A 22,013-nucleotide genomic window follows, 5' to 3' on the forward strand; every position below is an offset into this window, starting at 1 on the left:
ACGTTACTGGGACATGCTGGGAGTAGCATCCCGCTCGGTTTCATCTCCGGAGTACCAATCATATGCCCATCTGTCCTCTACTAAACCTGTCCTCGCAATTCTCGGCAGAAGTCGAATGACTCGCGTTTTCGCCGGGTTCAGCTCACCAGCCACGACCACGATCGCTTACATCACCCTAGGATTCTGACAGAGAGGAACCAAGCTTCTGCTGTCCACTCAACGATCACTTTGAGTGTTGACTCGTCTCATGGGAGACGTTCAACTTGCTCGATGCATCCAAACTGCAGTTTCCACCCATGACTCTCCACAAGACACCTACCTGGAGCCAGTTCACAATCATCATAAGATGAAGATCAAATTGGACATAACATTAGTATTGAGGGTAAGAGTTCAGGGGGTGGGTAGCCCAGAGCCCGCCGAGATGAACATTCCGGAAGATGGACTCTGGGCGATGTGGCGATGCAAGGCGGGCCTGGGTCTGGCTTTCAACCCCTCCGTCCGCCAGTCATACACGCGTTCCTGGACCAACAGCTTTCCGGTTCCCCCATGCCATTACTCGTATACTCGCAGAATGCTGGGCATGATCTCGTATGGACTTTTCCGAGCCATCAGCCAGTCCCTATCCGAGGGGGTTTTTCCAGCTGTGCCCCTTGAACCGCTCACCGCAAATCCCCAACACACCGCAATCTCGTGATCCGACTGCTGCAATATATGCTTCAGGAGCACGAGCATGTTCAACGTCGCCTTGGAGATGTCAACGGCGTTGTTACTCCATGAATCGCGACGCCCAGTACTAGGAGACCAATGGATGGCAATGACATTCACCCATCCCTTGATTAACAGAACAAACCGAAATACAAATTGGAAGAGCTGCGAACATCGAAAGGGTGTAGGTCCGATCAGTTCGTTCGCTGCCCCTCCAGAACAGGATATCAAACTATTCCTTCTTGTGGTCATCCTCCTAACCGCAATGAGCAGGCCTCCTGCGTGGATTGTGGAAATGGGCGTCAGGCCTTCTCAACCTGGGCGAAACCCGTAGCTCGCTAGTCCGTACGGAGCACTCTGAGTGGCCTTGAATCCGGACCCTCCGGACAGACCTTTCAGATCAACAATGGAACTGCCGCGCTGCTCTAAGGTCGACGATTTCGGATAAAGACCTCTTCTCTGCTGGTCGATATCCGACAAGGCCACATACCGAGGCAAGTTAAGAAAACAAGCTCTTTTGGTCGCTTTGTTCGTCAACCTGCAGGACACAGTAGAGCCGGGTCTTGACGCTGGTTTACCAAATATCTCGCTTGCCAATTCTTGGTGCAGAATCTCGCCCTCGGGGAAATTGCCCACTGGGCCAGACTGACGGGTCCTCTCCACGTGTTGAGGATATGCGAGGCTATGTTGTGCTGCTGCAAGCTCGGATGCGCGCATGATCATCGTAGTGGGCATCAAAGTTGGCCTCGCTGAGTACCCCAGTACTGGGCACCTGGGGTACGTCCGACAGCCTTGGAGAGAGAGACTCCGGAGACAGCACCGATGCGGAGCCGAATGCGGGGGGTGGTTATTGCTGAACTGAGCCCAGTGGGGACTCGACGGCCTGAGTCATCCGGCCTGCAAGACACGTGGAACCGGGGCTGGTCGCCTATGTATTCCCAAAGGAATTACGGAGTACTATTACGATTTATCAGACGGGAATGCTCAGACTCATCTCAATGAGGCACAAGCGGCGGCGTTCGCCCGGCTGTCTGAGTAGTCTGCTGCCACTATGTCCGTGCCCCGAAAGAGGCTTGCTTGAGAAAGAGGCTCGCTTGAGCAGAATCGGCAGATCATACACGAAATGAACGATGCCCGAGAAGAGTTTGCAGATACGCGGACACCCTGGTCACGCCCAGACAGCCTAATCTCTTCTGAAGCAAGCCGGCAGTTGTTCCCCTTTGTGAGTGCCGCGATTGGCCACCAGCAAATGGGTTAGGCAAGCATCTGGGGCTATTCCGTACCCCGTGGGAAACCTTGATTGGAGAAGCTTGCCTCTTCGACATTCGGCGAGGAGCTCTCTTGCATCCATCTCATGCACGAATTCGCACGAATCGTCGAGGACAACTCATGAGGGGCTTGTAGCCGTGCCGATAAAACCGCGTCACAGACCGCTGTTGTGTCACTACTTCTCTCTACAACGCGCCACTGTTTGGACAGCAAAGTCCGGCCCTGCTGGTTCAGATTCACCCAAGCTCCTACCGTCTTGCAGAACCAGAGAAGCAAAGATGGGCCTCGGCGTTCTAGAAGGTATGGTCTCGCATGTTGGTTGTCGAGGACAGGACTCACACTTCACAGACAACAAGCTGGACCACGTCCCAGGCACGGTCCTGTTAAACGACGAAGCTGCCCACTCCGAGGCTATAACTGGCCGGCTCAAGCATGGCAAGGGTAGCGATGCGCATATTGTGCTGTCCCCGCAACCCAGCGAGGATCCCAATGATCCGCTGAACTGGTCGCTGTTGAAGAAAGAAGTCATCATCGCCATTCTTTGCCTGGGCGCCATGCTCAATGCTGGAACTAATGTAAGTGGACGTGCTTTGCCAGTTTAGCCGTGCTCTTTCTCACTAGACAGGGACCTCTCCTCAACGCCTCCTACTTCGAAATGTCTCTCCAGATAAACAAGCCCATCAACACTGTGGTACTGGTTTCCGGATACAACCTGCTTGCTGCGGGATGCATCGGGCCATTCGGTATTGCTTCCTCCCATCCCTTTCCTTGAGAAGGCTGTAGTTACTGACTGCTCATCAGTCGCTGCTTTCAGTCGGAAATATGGCAAAAGGCCAGTCTTCCTTGTCTCTACCCTCCTCGACATCATTGGCACAGCTATTGGCGAGGCCAAGGTCTCCTACAACTATCTCCTAGCGGCACGCATTATTCAAGGATTTTCGACCTCGGCGTTCGAATCCCTGATCGTTGCAACGGTTGGCGATATCTACTTTGTGCACCAGCGAGGCCCACGCATCTCCTTCATCAATTTCATCCTCAACTCAGCATCCAGCCTTTCGTCCGTCATCTGCGGACAGGTATTCCAGAAGCTAGGCTGGCTGTGGCTCTTCCACATGTTCCAGATCTTCCTGGTCGCTCAGTTCGTCCTCATGTTCCTGTTCTGCCCAGAGACCACGTACATCCGCGATACCCGCTACGACACGGACCTCGCGGTGGACGAGAAGCTCGAAGATTTGGCGGTGATGGAGACGAGCCACAAGGAGGTGGTTGGCGAGGCTGGCCAAGGTGAAAGAACCGATATACCCAAGAAGAAGACGTTTGTGCAGGAATTGGCCATCTTCACCGGAGTGTACTCCCCGGACAGCGTGATCAAATTCCTGATCGGACCTTTCTTGACCCTGCTCAACCCGGCAGCCTGCTATGCAGTCATCGCTTCTGGTGTTCTCAACAGCTGGTACGTCGTGGCACATTTCTCCCCCCGTCTTGGGACATTTCCCAGGCTAGACATGTCTAACCGCGTCCAGGTATGTCGGTTCGGCCATCATCTTGGCCGGAATCTTCTCCGGCCCGCCCTGGAATTTCAACGCCTCGCAGATCGGCTACGTCGGTTTCGGACCTTTTATCGGAGGAATGATTGGATCTATCATCACTGGATTTACTGCGGATTGGGTCATCAAGTACCTCACGCGACGGAATAAGGGTGTCTAGTACGTACTCCATTGTGTCTTCACGTGTGCTGGATCGTGGGACGGGCTTGACTAACAATGCGACCCTCCAAGTGAGCCCGAGTTCAGGCTTGTGTGGATGGCCCCCGCCTGTGTTACCTGCGCCTTCGGCATGTTCTTCTTCGGATACACGCTGGAAAAGGGATCGGCCGCCGAGCTGTGCGCGTTTCTTCAAGGAGTCATGATGGTCGGAGTTTTGATCGGCATCTTCGCCACGCTCTCATACGGTCTCGACTCTTTCCGAAGCCAGAGCAATGAAATTTTCATCATGAACATGCTTTTCAAGGTCAGTTTCCACAAAATCCTCGCGTCTCTGGATAGGTCATACTGACGTGCGTGATCTTGGGTAGAACTTCATGTTTTATGGTCTCTCCAATTACGCCAACCCCTGGGTTGCCAGTAATGGGCCTGAGCAGATCATGTACGTCTTTGGCGGGACTTCGGTCTTCTTCTCTCTGCTCGGCATCCCCGTGTACATCTACGGCAAGCGCCTCCGAAGCTGGTGGGCAAGACACGACCTGTTCAAGACCTTGAAGATGGAGACCCACGGGCCTACGAGCGAAATGGGATGATTTGGTACATAGTCTCGACATCTCACGTCTTCACTCGGGTGCACCTGTCCGTGACAGGTCGCGATACAGGAGCAGCGACCGCGGAAGACAGGCGTGGGATGAAGACTGCCTGCCTAGTTACCATTCAATAACAGTAACACTACTGTGTTGGGTTTTGGACTCTCGAGAATTGATACCCTGGTCAAACCACACGCGGCTGCGTCTTTGAAATAGTTAATCACCCTCTTTCAAAAGTGCCGAGGCAACCGTAGGTGGAAGAGAGAAGTGCACATACTCGAGTTGTCGCAATTTCATCGATGCCCGTGCCTGCCCTTATCTTGAAGTTCGCCACCGGGTACCTGAGGCGTAGTCGAATGCCGTTTACAGTGATATCAGACATCAATGCCATACACAGGATAGCAGACATCAGACACCAGATATCATGACGTGCAGTTGTACTTCCGTAGTGTATATACATCGGCCGAGCCTTAGACCGATCAGGCCGACCAGGCCGACCATCCCTTCCATTCCGAAGTGAGGCAGCCAATATGGATCGTTGGATAGGCTTTTAAATTACACAATAAGTTAATTAGTGATATGTAAGTGAATACTGTGTACAGAGTAGTGCCTGGCCCGCTCCGGGATTATTGTATTGCTCTGCCTGACTGACTGATACAAGCTGTGCCCTTTTCGCCGTCCCCGCAAGTCTGTAAAGTGTACGCGACGATGGACGTTGGGCGCTCCGCGTCGCGCGGTGCATTGCGGTACAGTAGTGTAGAGCCGAGGCGAGCCGAGTCTGAGAGTCTAGGTGTGTAGGGTCTAAGGTACTGTATGTACGTCCTTGGTCCTTGGGCCGTACCTACCTAGGTACTGTAGGCGCACATAAACCATATAGCTTGACGAGTCTTGTCGTAGCTGGATTCGTGCTTGTTCGGTGGACATTGGGTGGACGGCAGTGGCAAGCGCTGATGAATTACACAGCGCAGTACGCTTCCCGTCAAGGCGCATGAGGTTGAGTTTTTGATTTCGAATTCGAACTCGACGGGCTTAAACTTACCTTACCTACCTAGTAGGCTTGAGCTTCTTGGGTACATGATTAGTAAATAACTTATTATTCTTGATGCGGCTCAGTGTTTGTTGGTCGGCTTATGAGCGAGTATGAGCGATTAGACGCGAGCAGGACCGAGCACAAGCGAGCAGAGCAGGGTGGATGCATCGAGGTGAACCCTATCGTTCCTGTACTTGTACGGCTATTGTGCACCGTGTCCTGTGTGTGTAATACGTCAGCTAGCAAGCAATTCTCTCGCGGTGGCCCAGCAAACGTTGTCGGTCGAGCGCTTCGAGGTCCTGGCATTAGTCTCGGCGGGATGCCTGAGACGGGGAGAGGCGACCCGTGATCAACATCAACATGTACGGTAACATCGATGCTACATGTGGGCCGGAGTATATATATGCAGTGAGGGAGGTATTAATGATCGCTTCGATTTCGTTCTGACGGCATATCCGTTCAAATATACTTGCTTACGACTTTGACAATCACAAAACCTGTTGCACCTGCAACTGCCTTTGTTGGCAGTCACGTGGGAGGGGCTAAGCGTTACTTCTTACTCTAGTTTTACTGTAGTCTCAGCTCTCATCATATAGATACGGAATCCAAAACCACTGCCATCAAAACCGCTCCCTGTGGCGAGTGTTCACAGCGGTCCGAGACCACAATCACAAAGCCACTCCCTGTAGCGAGTATTCACAGCAGTTTGAAACCCAAACTCCAACTACATCGGAGATGCCTACCGACGAAGTAGCCATCATTGGCGCCGGTCTGGCTGGCCTTTGCTTGGCCCTGGCGTTACATCAACAAGGCATCAAGGCTACGATCTACGAGTCAAGACCCGCTCCTCTGAACATTGGTGGCGCGGTCATGCTGTCTCCCAACGCGCTGAAGATCCTGGATGCTCTGGATTCGTACAACGATGTCCGTGGTCGGGGCTACAATTTCGATCTCCTCGAGTGGGTCAAAGTGACTGGTGAAGTCATAGAGCGGTATGAGTTTGGAGGTGTCGAGAAGTACGGGTATCGTGCCAACCGGTGCTACCGATACGAGCTCATTGACGTGCTCCTATCGAAGATCAAGCAGCTAGGCATTACTGTCGAGTTTGGTCAGAAATACGTGCGCGTCGTGGAGGAGACGGACGATCAAGTCATCTGGGAATCCCACGATGGAGTAAGGCGCACGGCATCCTTCCTCGTTGGGGCCGACGGCATTCACTCGTCAGTGCGAAGGTACCTGTATCCGCACCTCGAGCCGAAGTTCATCGGCATGGCTGGGATCACGGCCGTTGCGCCGGCCAACAAGGTCACCTATTCATATGGCAAAATCGACAAGCCGTTGACATTCATGTCCGAGGACAAAGGCGCATTCGTCATCGCTCCCCAACGACCAGACGCGTCCGAGATGTTCTTCGGGAAACAGAAGAGAGTTGACGAGAAGGACCGAGCAGGCTGGGAGGAGTTCATGTCCAACAAGGCCGACCTGATCAAGTTCTTGCAGGAGGATGCGGACGCGTTCGGGGAAGTCGCAGTCACGGCCACGGCAAACATCATCCCAGACAAACTCAATGTCTGGCCGTTCTATGTCATCCCGCCGTTGGAGAGGTGGGCTTCTGCAAAACACAGGGTGGTGATACTGGGAGATGCCGCTCATGCCATTCCACCCAGTGCTGGTCAGGGAATCAACCAGGCTTTTGAGGATGTCTACATGTTCTCGCTTCTCCTTGCAGCTAGCAAAACAAAGGGCGTCGACTTCGCGGATGCTTTGAACTTCTGGCAGACGTACCGACAAGGTCGGATTAACAAGATCTTGGAGTTAAACAAGCAGATTGACCTGAGGAGACTGCCCAAGGACAAACGACCTGTGGATCAGACGGGCGCACCAGATGAGCAGAAAGAGTTCGATCTGCAGTGGTTGTACGAGCCTGACTTCAGCGCAGAGGTGGAGGACTGGGTCCGAAGCACGAAAGGGTGAAAGGTCGTATGAAGTTTTGATGGCAGAAAGCAATGTGCTGCGTCGTTCAAGGCTGTGGACGTGGGTGATGGGAGCAGCCCTTTCAAATGACAGAGCACTAAGGCGGAACAGGGCAGCCTTGGCGTCATTTAAAGCTGCCCAATCATCGTCGACGGTAAGGGCACCAACCACGTGACCAACCACCACTGTCCGAAATTTCGCTCTCAATAATTAATTATATTGTTGCCCAGCTTGTAGAATTGACCTTGTGGTCAAGACGAAGGCTCCGGTGTTTACTCTCTTGCTGCCATTTGCCACCATGACTTCAACGAGGGCCTCCCCACTAGACAACGCAAGCGACAGCTCTTCCACCTCGGATCCGTTCGACACCAGACACGACGAAGGGTGGGAGGATATTGAGAACGACGAGGAGTCAGTTGCCGTCACATCGCTCTTTGACGAACAAACATTTCCAAGCGCGCAGGCCATGCTTGCGCACTGCCGGGACAACCACGGCTTCGACATCTGGAAACTAAGGCAAGAATTCGGTGAATATTGAATGGATGGACAAACAGAATTTTGCTGACCCGCGCCGCCATAGCTCTTGACTACCTAGGGCTAGTCCGTCTGGTCAACTACGTCCGCTCGGAGGTCAAGGCTGGCAACTTGCATCCTGATGTCTCCTCTAAGTCGTGCTTTGAGGACGAAACCTATCTCAAGCCAGCCCTGGACGATGATGCGCTGCTATACAGCTTAGATGATGTCTTTGAAGAGAGCGCCAATCCAGCTCCGGTTGTTGAAGTGGAACAACTCCGGGATCAGCTTGCATCTCTGCAGGCTCAGTTTTCGGCTTACCGAGAGCAGGTGCAGGATGCCATGCTCGCTCAACTGGAACAGTCGGCGCCCGGCAAGGGCGAAACAACGAGCTCAAGTGCAACGAGGCAGCCGACAACCCGAGCCGAGGACCTTGACACTGGTTATTTCCAGTCTTATTCGTACAATGCGATCCACGAGTCTATGATCAAAGACCGTGTCAGGACAGACGCCTATCGCGATTTCATCTACGACCACAAACACCTGTTCAAAGACAAGGTGGTTCTAGATGTTGGCTGCGGCACGGCCATCCTGTCGATGTTCTGCGCAAAAGCCGGTGCAAGACTTGTTCTCGCAGTGGACAACTCCGATATCATCGACAAAGCGCGTGAGAACGTCTTCAAGAATGGTCTTCAGGACGTCGTCAAATGTCTCCGAGGCAAAATCGAAGAAATCACCCTTCCGGTTCCAAAGGTTGACATTATCGTGTCCGAATGGATGGGTTACTGCCTCCTTTACGAGTCTATGCTTGACTCGGTAATTTACGCACGAGAAAGATATCTGGCTCCGGATGGTCTTATGGTCCCTTCCCATGCGAGTTTGCGGATCGCTCCTCTCGCAGACTCGGATCTGAAGGCCTCGCACATCGATTTCTGGCGGGACGTGTACGGATTTGACATGACCGCCATGCTGGAACGAGCGCACGAGGAAGTGCTGGTGCGGCTAGCGGATGAGCAAGAGTTAGCTGCGGAAAGCTTTCCATTCCTCGAGCTCGATTTGCATCGGACAAAGGTGGACGATTTAACATTCACCAAACCCTTCAAAGCGACATGGAGGGAGGGGTTTAAGCTTCTTGAAGGCTTTGTCATCTGGTTCGATATCATATTCGGCACATCGCGAACAGGAAACGTCACTCCCGGGCTAACGGCCGCAGAGGCGAAGAAGGCGGGTCTCATCTCGTTTTCCACGGGCCCGTATTCCGAAGCGACGCACTGGCAGCAAGGGATTTTCCTGATAAAGGATCCCGCGGACGAGTTCAGCGCCGGTGATCAAGTCGAAGGCGAGGTGAAATATCTGAAGAAGCAAGGTCAGGAGCGATCCTTGGACATCGAAATCTCCTGGGCGAAGTCAGACGGTGGGAAGAACCATGTCAAAAAGCAGATGTGGGTCGTCGATTGATGAATCGACAAAGGTTGCGCGAGGAAATCGGCAATTTGTTCTCCCCCCGACATGTATCTCTTCAGGCGATCAACAGACACTTGATCCGCCACGCGTTTGTTGGGGGACACCATAACCGGAGCGGTACCGGCATGAAGCACGAAGCAAGGAAGCATGAACTCGCGGAAATTGCCTGTTGTGGATACGGCGGAGCAGGACAGCGATATTGATTCGCCGTTTGGATAAAAACTTGTGACGACGACCTGTCACCTCATAATCCCACAACCAAGGTACTGACGCCGCACCCCTCCACGACCGCCTGCAGAGGACGCAGCCGCTCACGGACTTCAGCATTCTCACAAGCGCGATCCTCCCAAGCATATAGACCAAAGATTTACATTTGAGGTTTTCAACCTCGTTTTCGCTGCGTCGATACCCGATCGCTATTACCGCTTGTAATCCTGTCCCGAGATTTCGCTAGTTGGCTTCACTCGGACACCCTAACAGCTCGATCACAGACATACGACAGTCCGAAGGCTTTTCGTGAGATCAAACGCCCCAAAGATGGCCGATCACCAGCCCACAGGAAATGGCGCCTATCAAATCCAATTGTTTCATCCCGAGCTAAAACACCTCCCCTCGTCAATCTCATCACTTCTCTCGTCCTACTCTGGCATCCCAGTTGAACAGCAGAAAGAACACATCACTTCCGTCCGAAATCGTGCCTACAAGTCATACCCGTATCCTTGCCTGGGGAGGTGGCGATTCCTGGATCTCGATCTAGCCAGCCATCCACTCTACCATAGCCATATCCTCCCGATGCTCAAGGGGGAAACGGCAGCCGAAGTCGATGGTGCCGACAGGGCCGCTTGGATCTTTCTCGACCTCGGGTGTTGTCTCGGCCAAGATGTCAGGAAATTACTCTTCGACGGAGCAGACCCTGCGAGGATCTATGGTGCCGATCTGCGGCCCGAGTTCATCGACATGGGTTACGAGCTCTTTAGGGACGAGAACACGTTTCCGAGGACCGAACACTTCATCGCGCCGGCCGATGTCTTCGACTTCTCAACAGACAGCGAACTGAGCAAGAAATGTGACGGCCAGGTGCGCATCTTACATTCAACTGCGGTGTTCCACCTGTTCAATTGGGAGGAACAGGTGACGATGGCGAGACGGTGTCTCCAGCTGTTGACTTCGAAGACCGGGAGAGCCCTGATATGCGGCGGCCAAGTAGGCAACCTCGACGCTGGGGAGTTTGCGCGACGCAGGAGGGAAGGAACACGATTCAGACACAATGAGGAGAGTTGGAAGAGATTGTGGGAAGAGGTTGTTCAGATGGACAGGGGGGTTCGTAATATCAAAGCACTCGAGGTGCATTCCATCATGGAGGAGCGGAACACCGATCGGTTCAGGCAAGACTTGGAGGCCCTCCAGTCACAGGATGGTGGGATCAACGCCCAGGGCAGCAACACGGATCAAAGACAGATAGGCAGCATAGAGGAGGGGTTCCGGTGGATGAAGTGGTGGGTCTGGATTGATTTCGCGTGAGAGAAAGGAAAAGACGGGCCGTCTTTGACGTGGAAAAGCAGTTCAATCGTTCATCTGTTTATTCGCGACGTACACAGTATGAGAGCACAGCGAGGCCGCGGCAGCCAACTAGCCGACGGTAAGAACAGCTTAGGCCTCTCAACAACTGTTCTCGGCCAGCACCGTCATCCCAACCGACGACTCAGGCACGCGAGGCTGCTTGAGAAGTCGAAGAACTTGAACTTTTCCACGGCGGGAGTGCCGTTGCATCGATGCACAAGCTCGACCTCATGTGAGTTCAGACTAATGCACACGGCATGCATGTTCAGAGACGCCCGCGACCTCGCCCCATACGGCTTGATGAGCTTGATGAACATGATGTGCTGGCACTGCATGCATAGGCAGGTGACGGCGGCAGTGGGAGGCTTGGTGGTAAGCACCCGGTGGTCTAAGTCTTCTTGGCCGCATCCGTCGCTATGCTCCGCGCTCCGCGCTCGGTAATGCAGATGCAAAGGAAGTGAGCAGCCAGCAAACAGGTGGGGGAGGGAGTGAGACGTTCCGTTCGCTGCTGCGGACAGTCACTCACTCACTGATCGATAAGTACCTAAGCACGTCTACCCGTGCGAAGTATATATGTATTTTCCGGAGTATGTCTAGTGTACTGTGTACCTAGGGATAACGACTCCCGACTCAACATTCAGTAACTCAAGGAGACCGAGTTCGCTATACTCGATCGTGCCAGAAAATCATCTACTTGGCTTCGCTGTACAGCTGACCCTTAGTTTGTCTGACTACCAGCCAGCCAGCGCGTGGGATATCTTCTAGAACATTGTATCGTCAAAGTGTTGGCCTCGGGCATCACGCATCGGCGGACTTCCAGCGCGACGACAATGTCGCACACACCCTCGCCGACCGACTCAACCTCCACATCAGCGACCTCGACGCACTCGACGCCCGGAGTGCTCTGGACCACGGCATGCATCCAGCGAAAAGACCTCCCCCTGTCGCTCTTCGACGCCTGGTACGACGAACACATCAACATCTGCCTGTCCTGCCCCGGCAACGGGGGTCTCTTCCTACGGTACAAAAACATCGATTCCAAAGCCGACGTGTACGGCGTTCCCAACTGGAATGAAGAGCCCTCACATGATGACACACCCACAGCCAAGCCCACGACATGGCCATTCCTGGCCTTAGTCAAGCTGGACGACATCAAATGGGTGGCGAGCAAGCAGTTCAACGAAATGTCCCGGTTCTCGAAATTGCTGCCCCCCGAACCGGACGGGTCGATCGGCAGCGCGTTCAGCTGCTTCTACGGCGCCCTGCGGTGTTACGAGACTGTGCGCACGGCTCCCGATCCCACGGGCCGGACGACACGGCCGAAATATATCCTCAGTGTGCAGACGACGCGGGGAGCGTCTTCGGCTGCTGCCGATGATGATTGGGACGCCCAGGACCAGGAGTACGTTGGACGGCCCGGGTTTCGGGGCGGCGTGAGATATCGTCTTGTCGAGGACCTGTTGGCCGCGCAGGAGCCGGGATGGTTGCCCAAGGGTCTTGTGCTGTATGAGTTTGATGGCGAGGAGCCCCCGTGGGTGGCTGTTGGCCAGGATTGTTTCAAGGCGGATGTGTGGGAGTTCATTCTCGAGGCGGGGGATTCGTCTCTCCGGCTGTGATGACTGAGATAGATACTGTAATTAACAGACAGGATGTATCTTACGCTCGAAATGCACGTACCGTAGGTACCTGCCTACTCTCCAACGCATCGTGGGGTAGTTGCAAGGGCATGAAATATGGCTCATGTGGCGGTAGGTAATAGCAAGCTGGTATCAAAGTGCTTCACGTTTAGTCGATGGTTGGGTACATCCCTAGGTACCTAGGTGGTCGCAGACAATTTCTTACAGGCGCTCACAGCAGGCGACATTCTGAAAGCAAATCACACCCCTAGCTGATGCTGGCAAGCAGGTCATGCTTGGAGCTCGCTCGAGCCACCACCCTGACTGTATGCAATCCATGTACTTGGTGGTGCGCAATCGTTTTTGGAGGAGTCCAAAAGGAAGTGATACGTGTGACATCTAGGTGGAAGTAGTTAGGCGTTGAGCTTACACGCATGCACGCCTAACCGGGCGGGCCAGAGCGCTCACTAGGGACCCGATAGAACCTGCCAGTTATGCCCTTGGACCAATATTGGTTCCCCGACCAAATTCACGGCGGCGGGTGGGTTTGGCTCAGGTGTCTAACCAACAGACTCTGATGCCCCCCCACGAGCCAACGAGCCAGCCTGCGTGAACATGAGAAGCAGCCCCTAAAATTGGCTTGGCGCACCGAACCTCCTAATCAGCATGTCTCCCACCTATCTCTCCCTCGTCTGTCTCCGTCACATCGAGCAGTTTGATTCAGCTTCCCCGAGGATTCATCCTCAACACAATCTGACGTCAACATCATGTCCCGAAAGGTTTTTACGGCGAACTTCACAGCAAGCAGCGTTATGTTCCGTCTGTTGGACCCTCGGCACAGGCCCAACTACGATTCCTCGTACATTTGAGCACGTGAAGACACTGGGAACATCATAGGGCCAAGCTCACCAAGCTTTGATAGACACGGCTGCTAATCGCGCGATCCAAGTTTGGGCTCTTAAGGATCTGTGAAGGGATTGTCTCGGCATGAACGGCAGTCAAAGCTCGAGATTCGCGTTCAATGCCAACGCAATCAACAGACGCGTACTCCGTATCACTTTGATTGACGAGGACTCTGTCAGAGGCTGATGCGGCAGATTGCACGTCATCACTTGTGCAGATCGCCCCCTTTTCCCATCGGAAATTCTAACCGTGTGGTCAGCCTCATAATCTTCACCCTATCGCATGCGAATTCGATACACAGGGACCACCTCGCAGGGAGGAATGATCCTGCAATGTGTTCAGCATATTGGCGCTGCTCAAGCCATACTGTAACTGTCCTTTACCACGTGTAAACGACTATTCGACCAGGACAGTCCACACGATTGCTATATGGATCTGACGCTGTCGCCAGAGTTTGACTGCTCAGGCTCCTGGTCTTTCAGAGCTGATGTCATGCCAGCACCTGGATATCGGCTACTTGTGCAATAGGGCAAAGCGAGGTCATCAGTCCATTGATGACCGGACGCTTCAGCATCCAGCTTGAGCCACCGTGAGGTGCGTTGTCGTCGTCATCATGAACTGCGGCAGGCTCCACCCGCATTATATAGCTGCGTGATCGACCGCGAGAGAAGACCTAGGATATTTCAACCCACCCCAGGAGAAGACTACGGAGTATGTCACTCGACCACAACAGCACCACCGCCGCCACCGAGGAGAACCACGAGGCCGCATCGATGGACGTTGCAAGAGAAATCGCTCAGGATCGCATGAGCAACCACGTCCGGTAGGTGCCTCCAGCCGTGTGATCAGCTCTCCATCTGCCTTCAGATGGGATCCTACCTCGCTGAAGCTGCATCCCAGAGGGTCGAGGATCAGACGCTGACCTTCTCCGTTCCTCCCATGCCACAGAATGAACCAAGAGGACCATCCCAATCTCAGAGTACAAGTCCACCCAGACGAGCCGGACCATTCGAAACCATCGTCCCAGAGAACGCTATCCGCAAAGCAGGAGCGCGAAGCCAAAGATGGAGTCCCAACAACGGAACCTCAGCGCAAGGCCTCCCTGTAAGTCGTGTTACAATGGCTCGCCAGCACATCTATCACTCGTTCCCCGGGCACCGGCAAATTTCAAGGGCTTGCTAATGAGCATATGTATGTATCTAGTCTCGAAAAGGTTCAGGATCGTGGATGATGAGGCATAACCTATCTGGACCGACGTTGCGGAGCACATGTTTGAGCATGCATGCATGGCCCGATGCCCATGCTGATTGACATAATACCAAGAAATACTCTTTGTTCAGAGTATACCATTGATGACCTCCATGGCAAATGAAGGCCCTACTCGGAAGAACACTGCATGAACGGATCTCGCTTCGTTTCTCTGGGATGAGATGAAATGGCGACTACTGTATACACCAGGTAGACACTTATGCTCGTAAGCAATCGAGTTGAGATTGACTGGTCTAGCAACCGGTGGTGCAAGACGATCTGATCTGAATTTGTGCATATGCATTTCCATCGTGTGGCACTGAATCGTGGCATTGTGGCGACCGGTTCGTGACCAACGCAAGACCCTCTGATGAGTATTTCTCAAGATTGGATCATTGACGGTGGGGCACCACCCAGCACCCTGCGGTATGGCACCACAGTAAGGACTTTGACTCTAAGTCAGGTGTTGAGGAGCGGCCATTGCCCGGTGGCCAGACCTCCAGACTGCACCGGATCTCGTTCGACGAGAGTGCAGTGTGGGAGCAAGGACCGACGAGGGTGTGTATGCATGGTTGTACAATACTCACTGAGAGTTGACTATTGACTCTGATACTCACTGAGGGTTGACTATCGACTCTGATACTCACTGAGAGTTGACTATTGACTCTGACTTCCAGCTTCTTCGTCACGGCTCTTGAATCAACTAAAGAGATCAAAGACCAAAGACATACGTCTACAGTATGTGCGGAGGACGGACTATTTAGCATGGTAAATCCGATCTTATCCTCATCTCCATGCCGAGGCTTTCAAGGTGGGATGTCGATAACCGGCGCCGTGTGGATGCGGCTGAACACTCACCCTCGCCTTACTCTCCCCTCATTCTCATGTCTCCCTCACTCTCCCCTCACCCTCGACTCGCCCTCACCTTCACCCCGCTTATTAATAACGACATGGAGAGCCGTCGCGCTCCCAGGTGCCTCCCTCCGCACTCTGTACCACAGTCCTCCCTCAGTCTGATCCCTTGTGTGGCACCGCCGCAGAGATGGGGCTCACACGTGCGCCCCCTATCGAGGTCTCGAGACCCCAGGCCCCACGTCCAGCAGCCCGTCCATTCACCCAAATCGACACTAGCATTCTGCGATGGCCACGATCGTCGACCAGTCGCACGCACCAGAGATGAGGAGGCCGCACAAATGCCGGAGTTTGGCCTCCCAAATACAGCCAGGACGGAGTGAGTTTTGTGCATTTCTGCATAATGGAAGCGGCCGCGGCTGGCCCTGGTGTTTGAATAAATTAAAACAAACCAAGATCCCGTCCTCTCATCACGAGTCCCTACCGACCGACCACGCGACCGCCCCGACTTCTACCTGGCGTTTGAGAACCTTTGACTAGCTGGTATTGCTTTTCCAGTACTTGGTTGACCTGGCCGAGGTCGAGAAGCGACCTGATCTCCTGCTTGGGAATTGCACACGGGATATCCGTTACACCTGGTACTCACTTGGCTCACAATCATAAAGTACAACCGACAACCAACTGAGAGGCACCCGCGACGAATACCCAATCATGGGTGTGATGGTCCATCTCCAAAGCACAGCCCCCTCGGCCAGCCAGATCGCCATCTGTCTGGTCTTGGTGGGCATCATCGCCGTAGCCGTCGACTACGCGCGAATGCTACTCCTACGGCAGAAAATGGTACGTAGGGAGTGTGGAATCGGGTCCCGGGATTGTGGAATCTCACGCCCGGCACGCGTTACGCCTGCACGCCCCTTTGTCAAGTCCTCGCTCACCGTTTGCTAGCCACCCGGCCCCTTCCCCTGGCCCATTGTAGGCAACACGTTCCAACTCCCCGACGTCAAACCATGGATCTTGTTCGAGACCCTCGCGCGACAGTACAACACCCCCGTGATCACGTACTGGATCGGCCGCAGCCCGACTGTGTGGATCTGCGAAGCCCAAGCCGCGAGCGAGATGCTCGACAAGCGCGCGGCCATCTACTCGTCACGCCCTCGCATGGTAGTCTTCGGCGAGTTATCGTTTGGCCAGTCGAACATTGTGTCCATGTTCTACGGCGACCGGTGGCGGCTGCATCGTAAGCTCACGCACATGGGTGTCGGACTCCAGCACGTGCGCAGCTACAGCGGCTTCCAGAACAATGAGAGCAAAGTCGTGGCGTTGGACCTGGTGCGCGACCCAGCCGACTATGTCATGCATTTCGAACGGTACGCCGCATCGGTGGTCAGCATTATCGGCTTCAACCGCCGGATTAAGGACAAGGAGGACCCCATCATCACGGACGTGATTGCCATCATGCAGCGCGCTGCCGAATTGAACGTGCCGGGCAAGAAGTTCCCTATGTTGATGGAGACGTTTCCTTGTGAGTAGAACCCTCGAGCAACAAGCAAGAAGCAACAAGCAGCGGCGCACTCAAAACACATGTCTATGAATCGAGACCACTTACTAATCTGCTTTTTCAGTGTTATCGAAATTCCCCAACTGGATGGCCCCCTGGAAACACGGGCTCGGGAGAGGCCGCGGCCGTGGAAAGAACTTCTACTACGCGCTTGCCGAGGAGGCCGCCAACAAGGAGAACCACGGCAACTGCTACGCCAAGAAGCTGTTCGAGGAGGCGCCCAAATACGGCCTGTCAGACATGGAGATCGCGTCGCTGAATGGCAACCTGTTCGGCGCCGGAAGCGACACCTCGAGTTCCACGCTCATCACATTTGTGCTGGCGTGCTGCGCGTTCCCTGAAGTCCTGCCCAAGGCGTGGGAAGAGTTGGACCGAGTCGTCGGATCGTACCGCAGCCCCGGCCTCGATGACGACCTGCCGTACATTCGGGCGTTTGTCAAGGAGGTGTTCCGATGGCGGTCCGTGGCCATTATCGGCGGCCAACCTCACGCGAATATTCAAGACGATTGGTATAATGTGAGTAAATTTGAGAGACAGGAGAGGTTATTTGCATTTGCATTTCATGTGCATATACATATGCAGGACTCTCCTTGTCCAAACCACCCAATTGTCACTGCAATTGTCATTTGCTAACTCCCATGATTTCTCTAGGGCTGGTATATCCCCAAGAACACGTGGGTGCAAGGCAATGTATGGGCCATCCACCGCAACCCGAAAGACTTCCCCGAGCCCGACCGCTTTGCTCCCGAACGATTCATCGAAGGCCATCCGCTGCATCGCCCCTTCCCGAACGAGAAGGGATACATGACCTTCGGCTGGGGCCGACGCGTCTGCAGCGGTCAGGGCCTCGCCGAGCAGGGCACCTTCCTCACGGTGGCGCGGCTGCTGTGGGGGTTCAACATCCAGAAAGCGCTGGACAAGAATGGCAAGGAGATTCCTGTTGACATCTTCGCGTATACGTAAGTCCTTTGCCCCGGCCTTTGGATCCCTTGTCTTCTGTTGGCGTGCTTCTCGCGATTTCCCTGATTGACTCCGATTGACTCCGCCGTACTGACATTCCCGTCTGATGCAGAAACGGATTGAACATGCGGCCCCAGGAGTTCGAGTGCCGGATCACGCCCCGATCACCAGAGATCAAGGAGACAATAGAGCGCGAGGGAAAACAGGCTCTCGCCGAGTTGGCCCAGTATGATGGCGAGAGCAAGTACCGCGCGTCGACTTTCTACCTGCAGGATAACACCAGATTTAGTAGCAGTACAGCTACGAGTAAGTGAGGTGTGGTAGTGTTAGAGCGAGTTTGGGAGATTACAGGAATTCGTAAATGTCGTCCAAACGGTGCGTGTGTCCATTAAGCCATCCCATCTTTGAAACCATAAGAACCTACCGAGGTTTGGTGCAAGTGATGCGTGCTGGTATTAGAGAGCCATCTTTGAAACCATAAGAACCTACCAGGTATCGAAGGTTTGTCCAAGTGGTGCATGTGGATCTGTAGTAGAAGCAGGTGCCCATCAGTGGGACCCCAGATTAATGGTACAGTACTTAGAATATAATGCATTTGGAGAGATGGAATTCAATCTCGGTGGACTGTAATTACTGTAGTGTACAGTACTAAATCGAAAGTCTTCAGCCTCATGATAATAATTACTGGTTTATAAAGAACGGTTCCACACACGAGAGAGAGAGAGAGAGAGAGAGAGAGAGAGAGAGAGTGTGTGTGTGTGTGTGTGTGAGAGAGAGAGAGAGTGTGTGTGTGTGTGTGTGTGAGAGAGAGAGAGAGTGTGTGTGTGTATGTGTGTGTGTGTGAGAGAGAGAGAGAGAGAGAGAGAGTGTGTGTGTGTGTGTGTGTGTGTGTGAGAGAGAGAGAGAGAGAGAGAGAGTGTGTGTGTGTGTGTGTGTGTGTGGCTACCTACTAGGTAGGTAGGTACCTATTATACATTCTCAACGTGGTAGGTAGGTACCTATTATACATTCTCAACGTGGGTAGGTAGGTGATGTTACCACTGTGTGTGTACTGTAATTATTTACTGTATTAGAGGTTAGAGTTATAGATACTGTAGCTCACTTATGCCATCGAGGGATGTGTGGAGTCGACCGTATACTGTAATGAATTAACAGACAGCCTAGTGCCACGCCGTGCACGCCTGGCGTTTATTGGTAATTTTCTTCCTCTCCTTCCTCCCTTCCCACAGATTATCGCCATGCTGTAATACTGGGAGTGGACTGTGCATGGACAATATTTGTCCAGTGTATCTAATTATACTAGTGTTTGCGTTGTCGTTTATTGGTAGCAGATGCCCGTGGACAATGTTATCCAGGACATCCCGTTGACTTGCTAGATATCTATGGGCAGTCGAAGTCCATGGACATTATTATCCAGTACATCCCTCTGCCTTGGTAGACATATATTCATAGCGAAGTCCATGGACAATACTATCCAGTACAACCGATCACCTTGACGACGTTATCATAGCGATCCTGCAGCGATCCCGTCCCAGTCCCGCTTTTCCCACCCCCCCTCCCCCCTCCTTCTTCCTCCATCGTCTCCTCAGGCATGGTTGAGGATCCCACACCATCTCGACCACGGAACGATGTGCGTGGTCCGCGACTCGTCATGGCCATGGTCAAGCAACTCAACAAGAAAGACATCCGTCTTCGCGTGGCGTGGATACGCATGCAGCGCTGCAACCACCTCGTGTTGGTCGGCGAACCGCAGACGGTCACGGACTCGGTGGAATTCCGTGACCGGCCAAGGCGAGTAGGGGATGTCGCCTCTTGCGCTGAAGACGTCGTTGCCCATGGCGGTGAGGAACAGCAGCCATAAATAGTCGGCGTATTGCTCGGGACGTCTTGCGTGCTCGACACGCTTGGACACGCCTTGCAGGACTTCCTCGATCTTTTGGCACGTCTTGCTGAAGTTGTAGTTGGTGGGCAGGTCGAGGAACTGAAAGTTCATGAACATCATCGCGCACAGGGACGCCGCCGCCATCAACGTCCTGGCCACACTTTCGGCTCCGTGGCCTTGGGCTTGCGCCGAGGCGGCTTTCTCGGTGTTCTCGACATACCCGGTCGTGCAATACCCTGTGACTGCGCTGCTTCGTTTGTTCATCCACATGATGACCTCGTGCAGGAGGTCCGAGTCGTCGATCTTGTCCATGATCGCTTTGGTGCCCACGATCTCTTGCGCAGAGTCCAGCAGGGACCACATCTTGCCATCAAAGGCGGAGCTGGCGTGCCTGCTGACCACGCCCGGCTTGTGTGCAAAGATGCCGTGCTCGCGCTGCAGGGCGTCGAGCAGTTTCCCAAACGGCTGCGACAGCCGGTCTCCCGGGTCGTAGCGGGCGGGAGAGATTTCGGGCTTCTTCAACAGCGATATCGAGATCCACGCGTCACTGACGCGGAGGAGTTCCTGCGCGTCCATCAGAATGCCCGGCGTGGTGGCGGCCATGGCCCAGAGCCCGCGCAGGTGGATGAGCGCGGCTTCATTGTCGGATGCTTCGAAGTCGAGAGAGATGAGGAGACGAATCAAGGTGGTGACACTTTGTGAGAAGCCATGCTTCATGAGCCGGTCGCGAAGCAGCTCCACGGCTTTGGTTTTATGATACAAGCCCCGGGCGAGCGATCTCGTGTAGTCATGCTTGGAACTTTTCGCCGTCACGGCGTAGCCAGCGGCCAGCACGGCATGCACTTCGGCTTCATCGCCAATGGTCTGTCGAAGCCGGATATGCGAGCTGGAGCTATCCGCGATCGGCGCCCTCCAGACGGCACTTCGGTTGTCTGGGCAAGCTACGAATACGAAGAAGCGCTGTGCTTGCCGAAGGATCTCGTGGTCTTGGGCTGCCAGGGGCAGAGCAGCTACCGAGAACGGATCGGAATTGCCTCTAAAGGGAGTCAGGGAAGGCCTATCGCCTGCCTGGACGCGCCGTCCTTTTTCCTTTACTGGAATCCCATGCTCTTGGTCATCAGTGGCTTGGCCGTCCTCGAAATGGTAAACAGCCCGACTGTACTCGGGATAGCCGCTCGTCCAGGCACTGAGTCCCGCGGTTACTGGACCGGATGTCGGCGCCCCTGGGCCACCTCTGCTACCTTGCGGCTGGTTGGAGCCGGTCACGGTTCTTGCAGATGTGTAGCCTTCAGGCGGCGCTAGTCTCGCAGGACCAAAGGCTTGGGACTGAGCCTTTGCTGGGAGGATAGATCGTTGAACCACAGCCTTGCCACTTGATGCATGGAGCTTCCGCAGCCGCTCCTCCTTTAACCATCTCCGATGTGTCTTCGACACATGGGAGGAGATAGTGAAGCTCTCCTCCGGGTTCTTCGCCAGCGTCGTAGAGGTCTTGTTGATGAAGAGGTAGGATTGGTTGCGCCCTTGCGTCTCATTGCCACTGTCGTGGGCCATCGTCGCGGTCGGTTGCGCTGAAGAGCTGGTGGCGCTTGGAACCGTTCATGTCGTGGTCACAGAGCGTCAGTGGTCGACAGGGACCCAGTACGCCTGGACATGCCTAAAATCGGCGCCATCGTGAATACCAGAGACATAACGGAGCTCACGAAGATGCTGGCTGTCAGCTCGACCGGCTCAGGAGGGTCTTTCTCAGCGCGGCAACTTCGGGGCTGAAAAGATAAAGAACGACAGGAAAAGGTTTTGCACAAGCCCCGCCAAGTGCGGCGGTTGACCAATTTCCTCCCACAAGCTCGCGACGTCTTCGTGGTCGACACAGGCGGAGCGTCCGGTTGACGCTGATTCGTAGGCGGGCTGATTGATATCCCGCTATTTAGCCCTTGTTCTGGTGCGAAGGCCTTTTGAGACGGCCTTCTGGCTTTCTCAGAGAATGTACGAACGCTCATGAGTTCCGTAGAGCCTGGCCGCAGGTCCACCGGTGCGGTCCCTATTCGTCTGGCCAGGTCGCCAGTGGCCGTCGGAAACGGCAAGGCCTGTCGAGACCCGCGAGACCCCCGCGGCCTTTCGCTGGGCCAGGACGCCTGGGCGAGTCAAGAGTGAGCACCAAGAGTGCAGGAGCTGGCGACGAAGTTCAG

The 22,013-nt window shown here is 54.2% G+C and overlaps 8 protein-coding genes across 8 annotated transcripts; 7 read left to right on the forward strand and 1 right to left on the reverse strand.

Annotated features, from left to right (window-relative positions):
- Positions 1 to 2,252: 2,252 nt before the first annotated feature.
- G647_02433 (uncharacterized protein) lies at positions 2,253 to 4,270 on the forward strand (the record flags this gene model as incomplete). Its single annotated transcript, XM_008726782.1, has 7 exons — positions 2,253 to 2,274; positions 2,323 to 2,549; positions 2,600 to 2,717; positions 2,776 to 3,427; positions 3,498 to 3,680; positions 3,753 to 3,984; positions 4,049 to 4,270. The coding sequence occupies 7 exons, from the start codon at positions 2,253 to 2,255 to the stop codon at positions 4,268 to 4,270; spliced, it is 1,656 nt and encodes a 551-aa protein (XP_008725004.1).
- Positions 4,271 to 6,032: 1,762 nt separating this feature from the next.
- G647_02434 (uncharacterized protein) lies at positions 6,033 to 7,271 on the forward strand (the record flags this gene model as incomplete). The annotated part of the gene is made up of 1 exon (XM_008726783.1): positions 6,033 to 7,271. One exon carries the CDS (start codon positions 6,033 to 6,035, stop codon positions 7,269 to 7,271), a length of 1,239 nt encoding a protein of 412 aa, XP_008725005.1.
- Positions 7,272 to 7,569: 298 nt separating this feature from the next.
- Positions 7,570 to 9,242, forward strand: G647_02435 (uncharacterized protein; the record flags this gene model as incomplete). Its single annotated transcript, XM_008726784.1, has 2 exons — positions 7,570 to 7,798; positions 7,852 to 9,242. The coding sequence occupies 2 exons, from the start codon at positions 7,570 to 7,572 to the stop codon at positions 9,240 to 9,242; spliced, it is 1,620 nt and encodes a 539-aa protein (XP_008725006.1).
- Positions 9,243 to 9,785: 543 nt separating this feature from the next.
- Positions 9,786 to 10,769, forward strand: G647_02436 (uncharacterized protein; the record flags this gene model as incomplete). Its single annotated transcript, XM_008726785.1, has 1 exon — positions 9,786 to 10,769. One exon carries the CDS (start codon positions 9,786 to 9,788, stop codon positions 10,767 to 10,769), a length of 984 nt encoding a protein of 327 aa, XP_008725007.1.
- Positions 10,770 to 11,638: 869 nt separating this feature from the next.
- G647_02437 (uncharacterized protein) lies at positions 11,639 to 12,424 on the forward strand (the record flags this gene model as incomplete). Its single annotated transcript, XM_008726786.1, has 1 exon — positions 11,639 to 12,424. The coding sequence occupies one exon, from the start codon at positions 11,639 to 11,641 to the stop codon at positions 12,422 to 12,424; it is 786 nt and encodes a 261-aa protein (XP_008725008.1).
- A 1,616-nt stretch (positions 12,425 to 14,040) lies between these two features.
- Positions 14,041 to 14,435, forward strand: G647_02438 (uncharacterized protein; the record flags this gene model as incomplete). Its single annotated transcript, XM_008726787.1, has 2 exons — positions 14,041 to 14,150; positions 14,276 to 14,435. The coding sequence occupies 2 exons, from the start codon at positions 14,041 to 14,043 to the stop codon at positions 14,433 to 14,435; spliced, it is 270 nt and encodes an 89-aa protein (XP_008725009.1).
- Positions 14,436 to 16,138: 1,703 nt separating this feature from the next.
- G647_02439 (uncharacterized protein) lies at positions 16,139 to 18,259 on the forward strand (the record flags this gene model as incomplete). Its single annotated transcript, XM_008726788.1, has 5 exons — positions 16,139 to 16,267; positions 16,373 to 16,949; positions 17,050 to 17,501; positions 17,637 to 17,944; positions 18,058 to 18,259. The coding sequence occupies 5 exons, from the start codon at positions 16,139 to 16,141 to the stop codon at positions 18,257 to 18,259; spliced, it is 1,668 nt and encodes a 555-aa protein (XP_008725010.1).
- A 1,271-nt stretch (positions 18,260 to 19,530) lies between these two features.
- Positions 19,531 to 21,378, reverse strand: G647_02440 (uncharacterized protein; the record flags this gene model as incomplete). Its single annotated transcript, XM_008726789.1, has 1 exon — positions 19,531 to 21,378. The coding sequence occupies one exon, from the start codon at positions 21,376 to 21,378 to the stop codon at positions 19,531 to 19,533; it is 1,848 nt and encodes a 615-aa protein (XP_008725011.1).
- Between the last annotated feature and the right edge of the window lie 635 nt (positions 21,379 to 22,013).

The sequence above is a fragment of the Cladophialophora carrionii genome, assembly GCF_000365165.1.
Source record: "Cladophialophora carrionii CBS 160.54 unplaced genomic scaffold supercont1.2, whole genome shotgun sequence".
In the NCBI taxonomy this organism is placed as follows: Eukaryota; Fungi; Ascomycota; class Eurotiomycetes; order Chaetothyriales; family Herpotrichiellaceae; genus Cladophialophora; species Cladophialophora carrionii.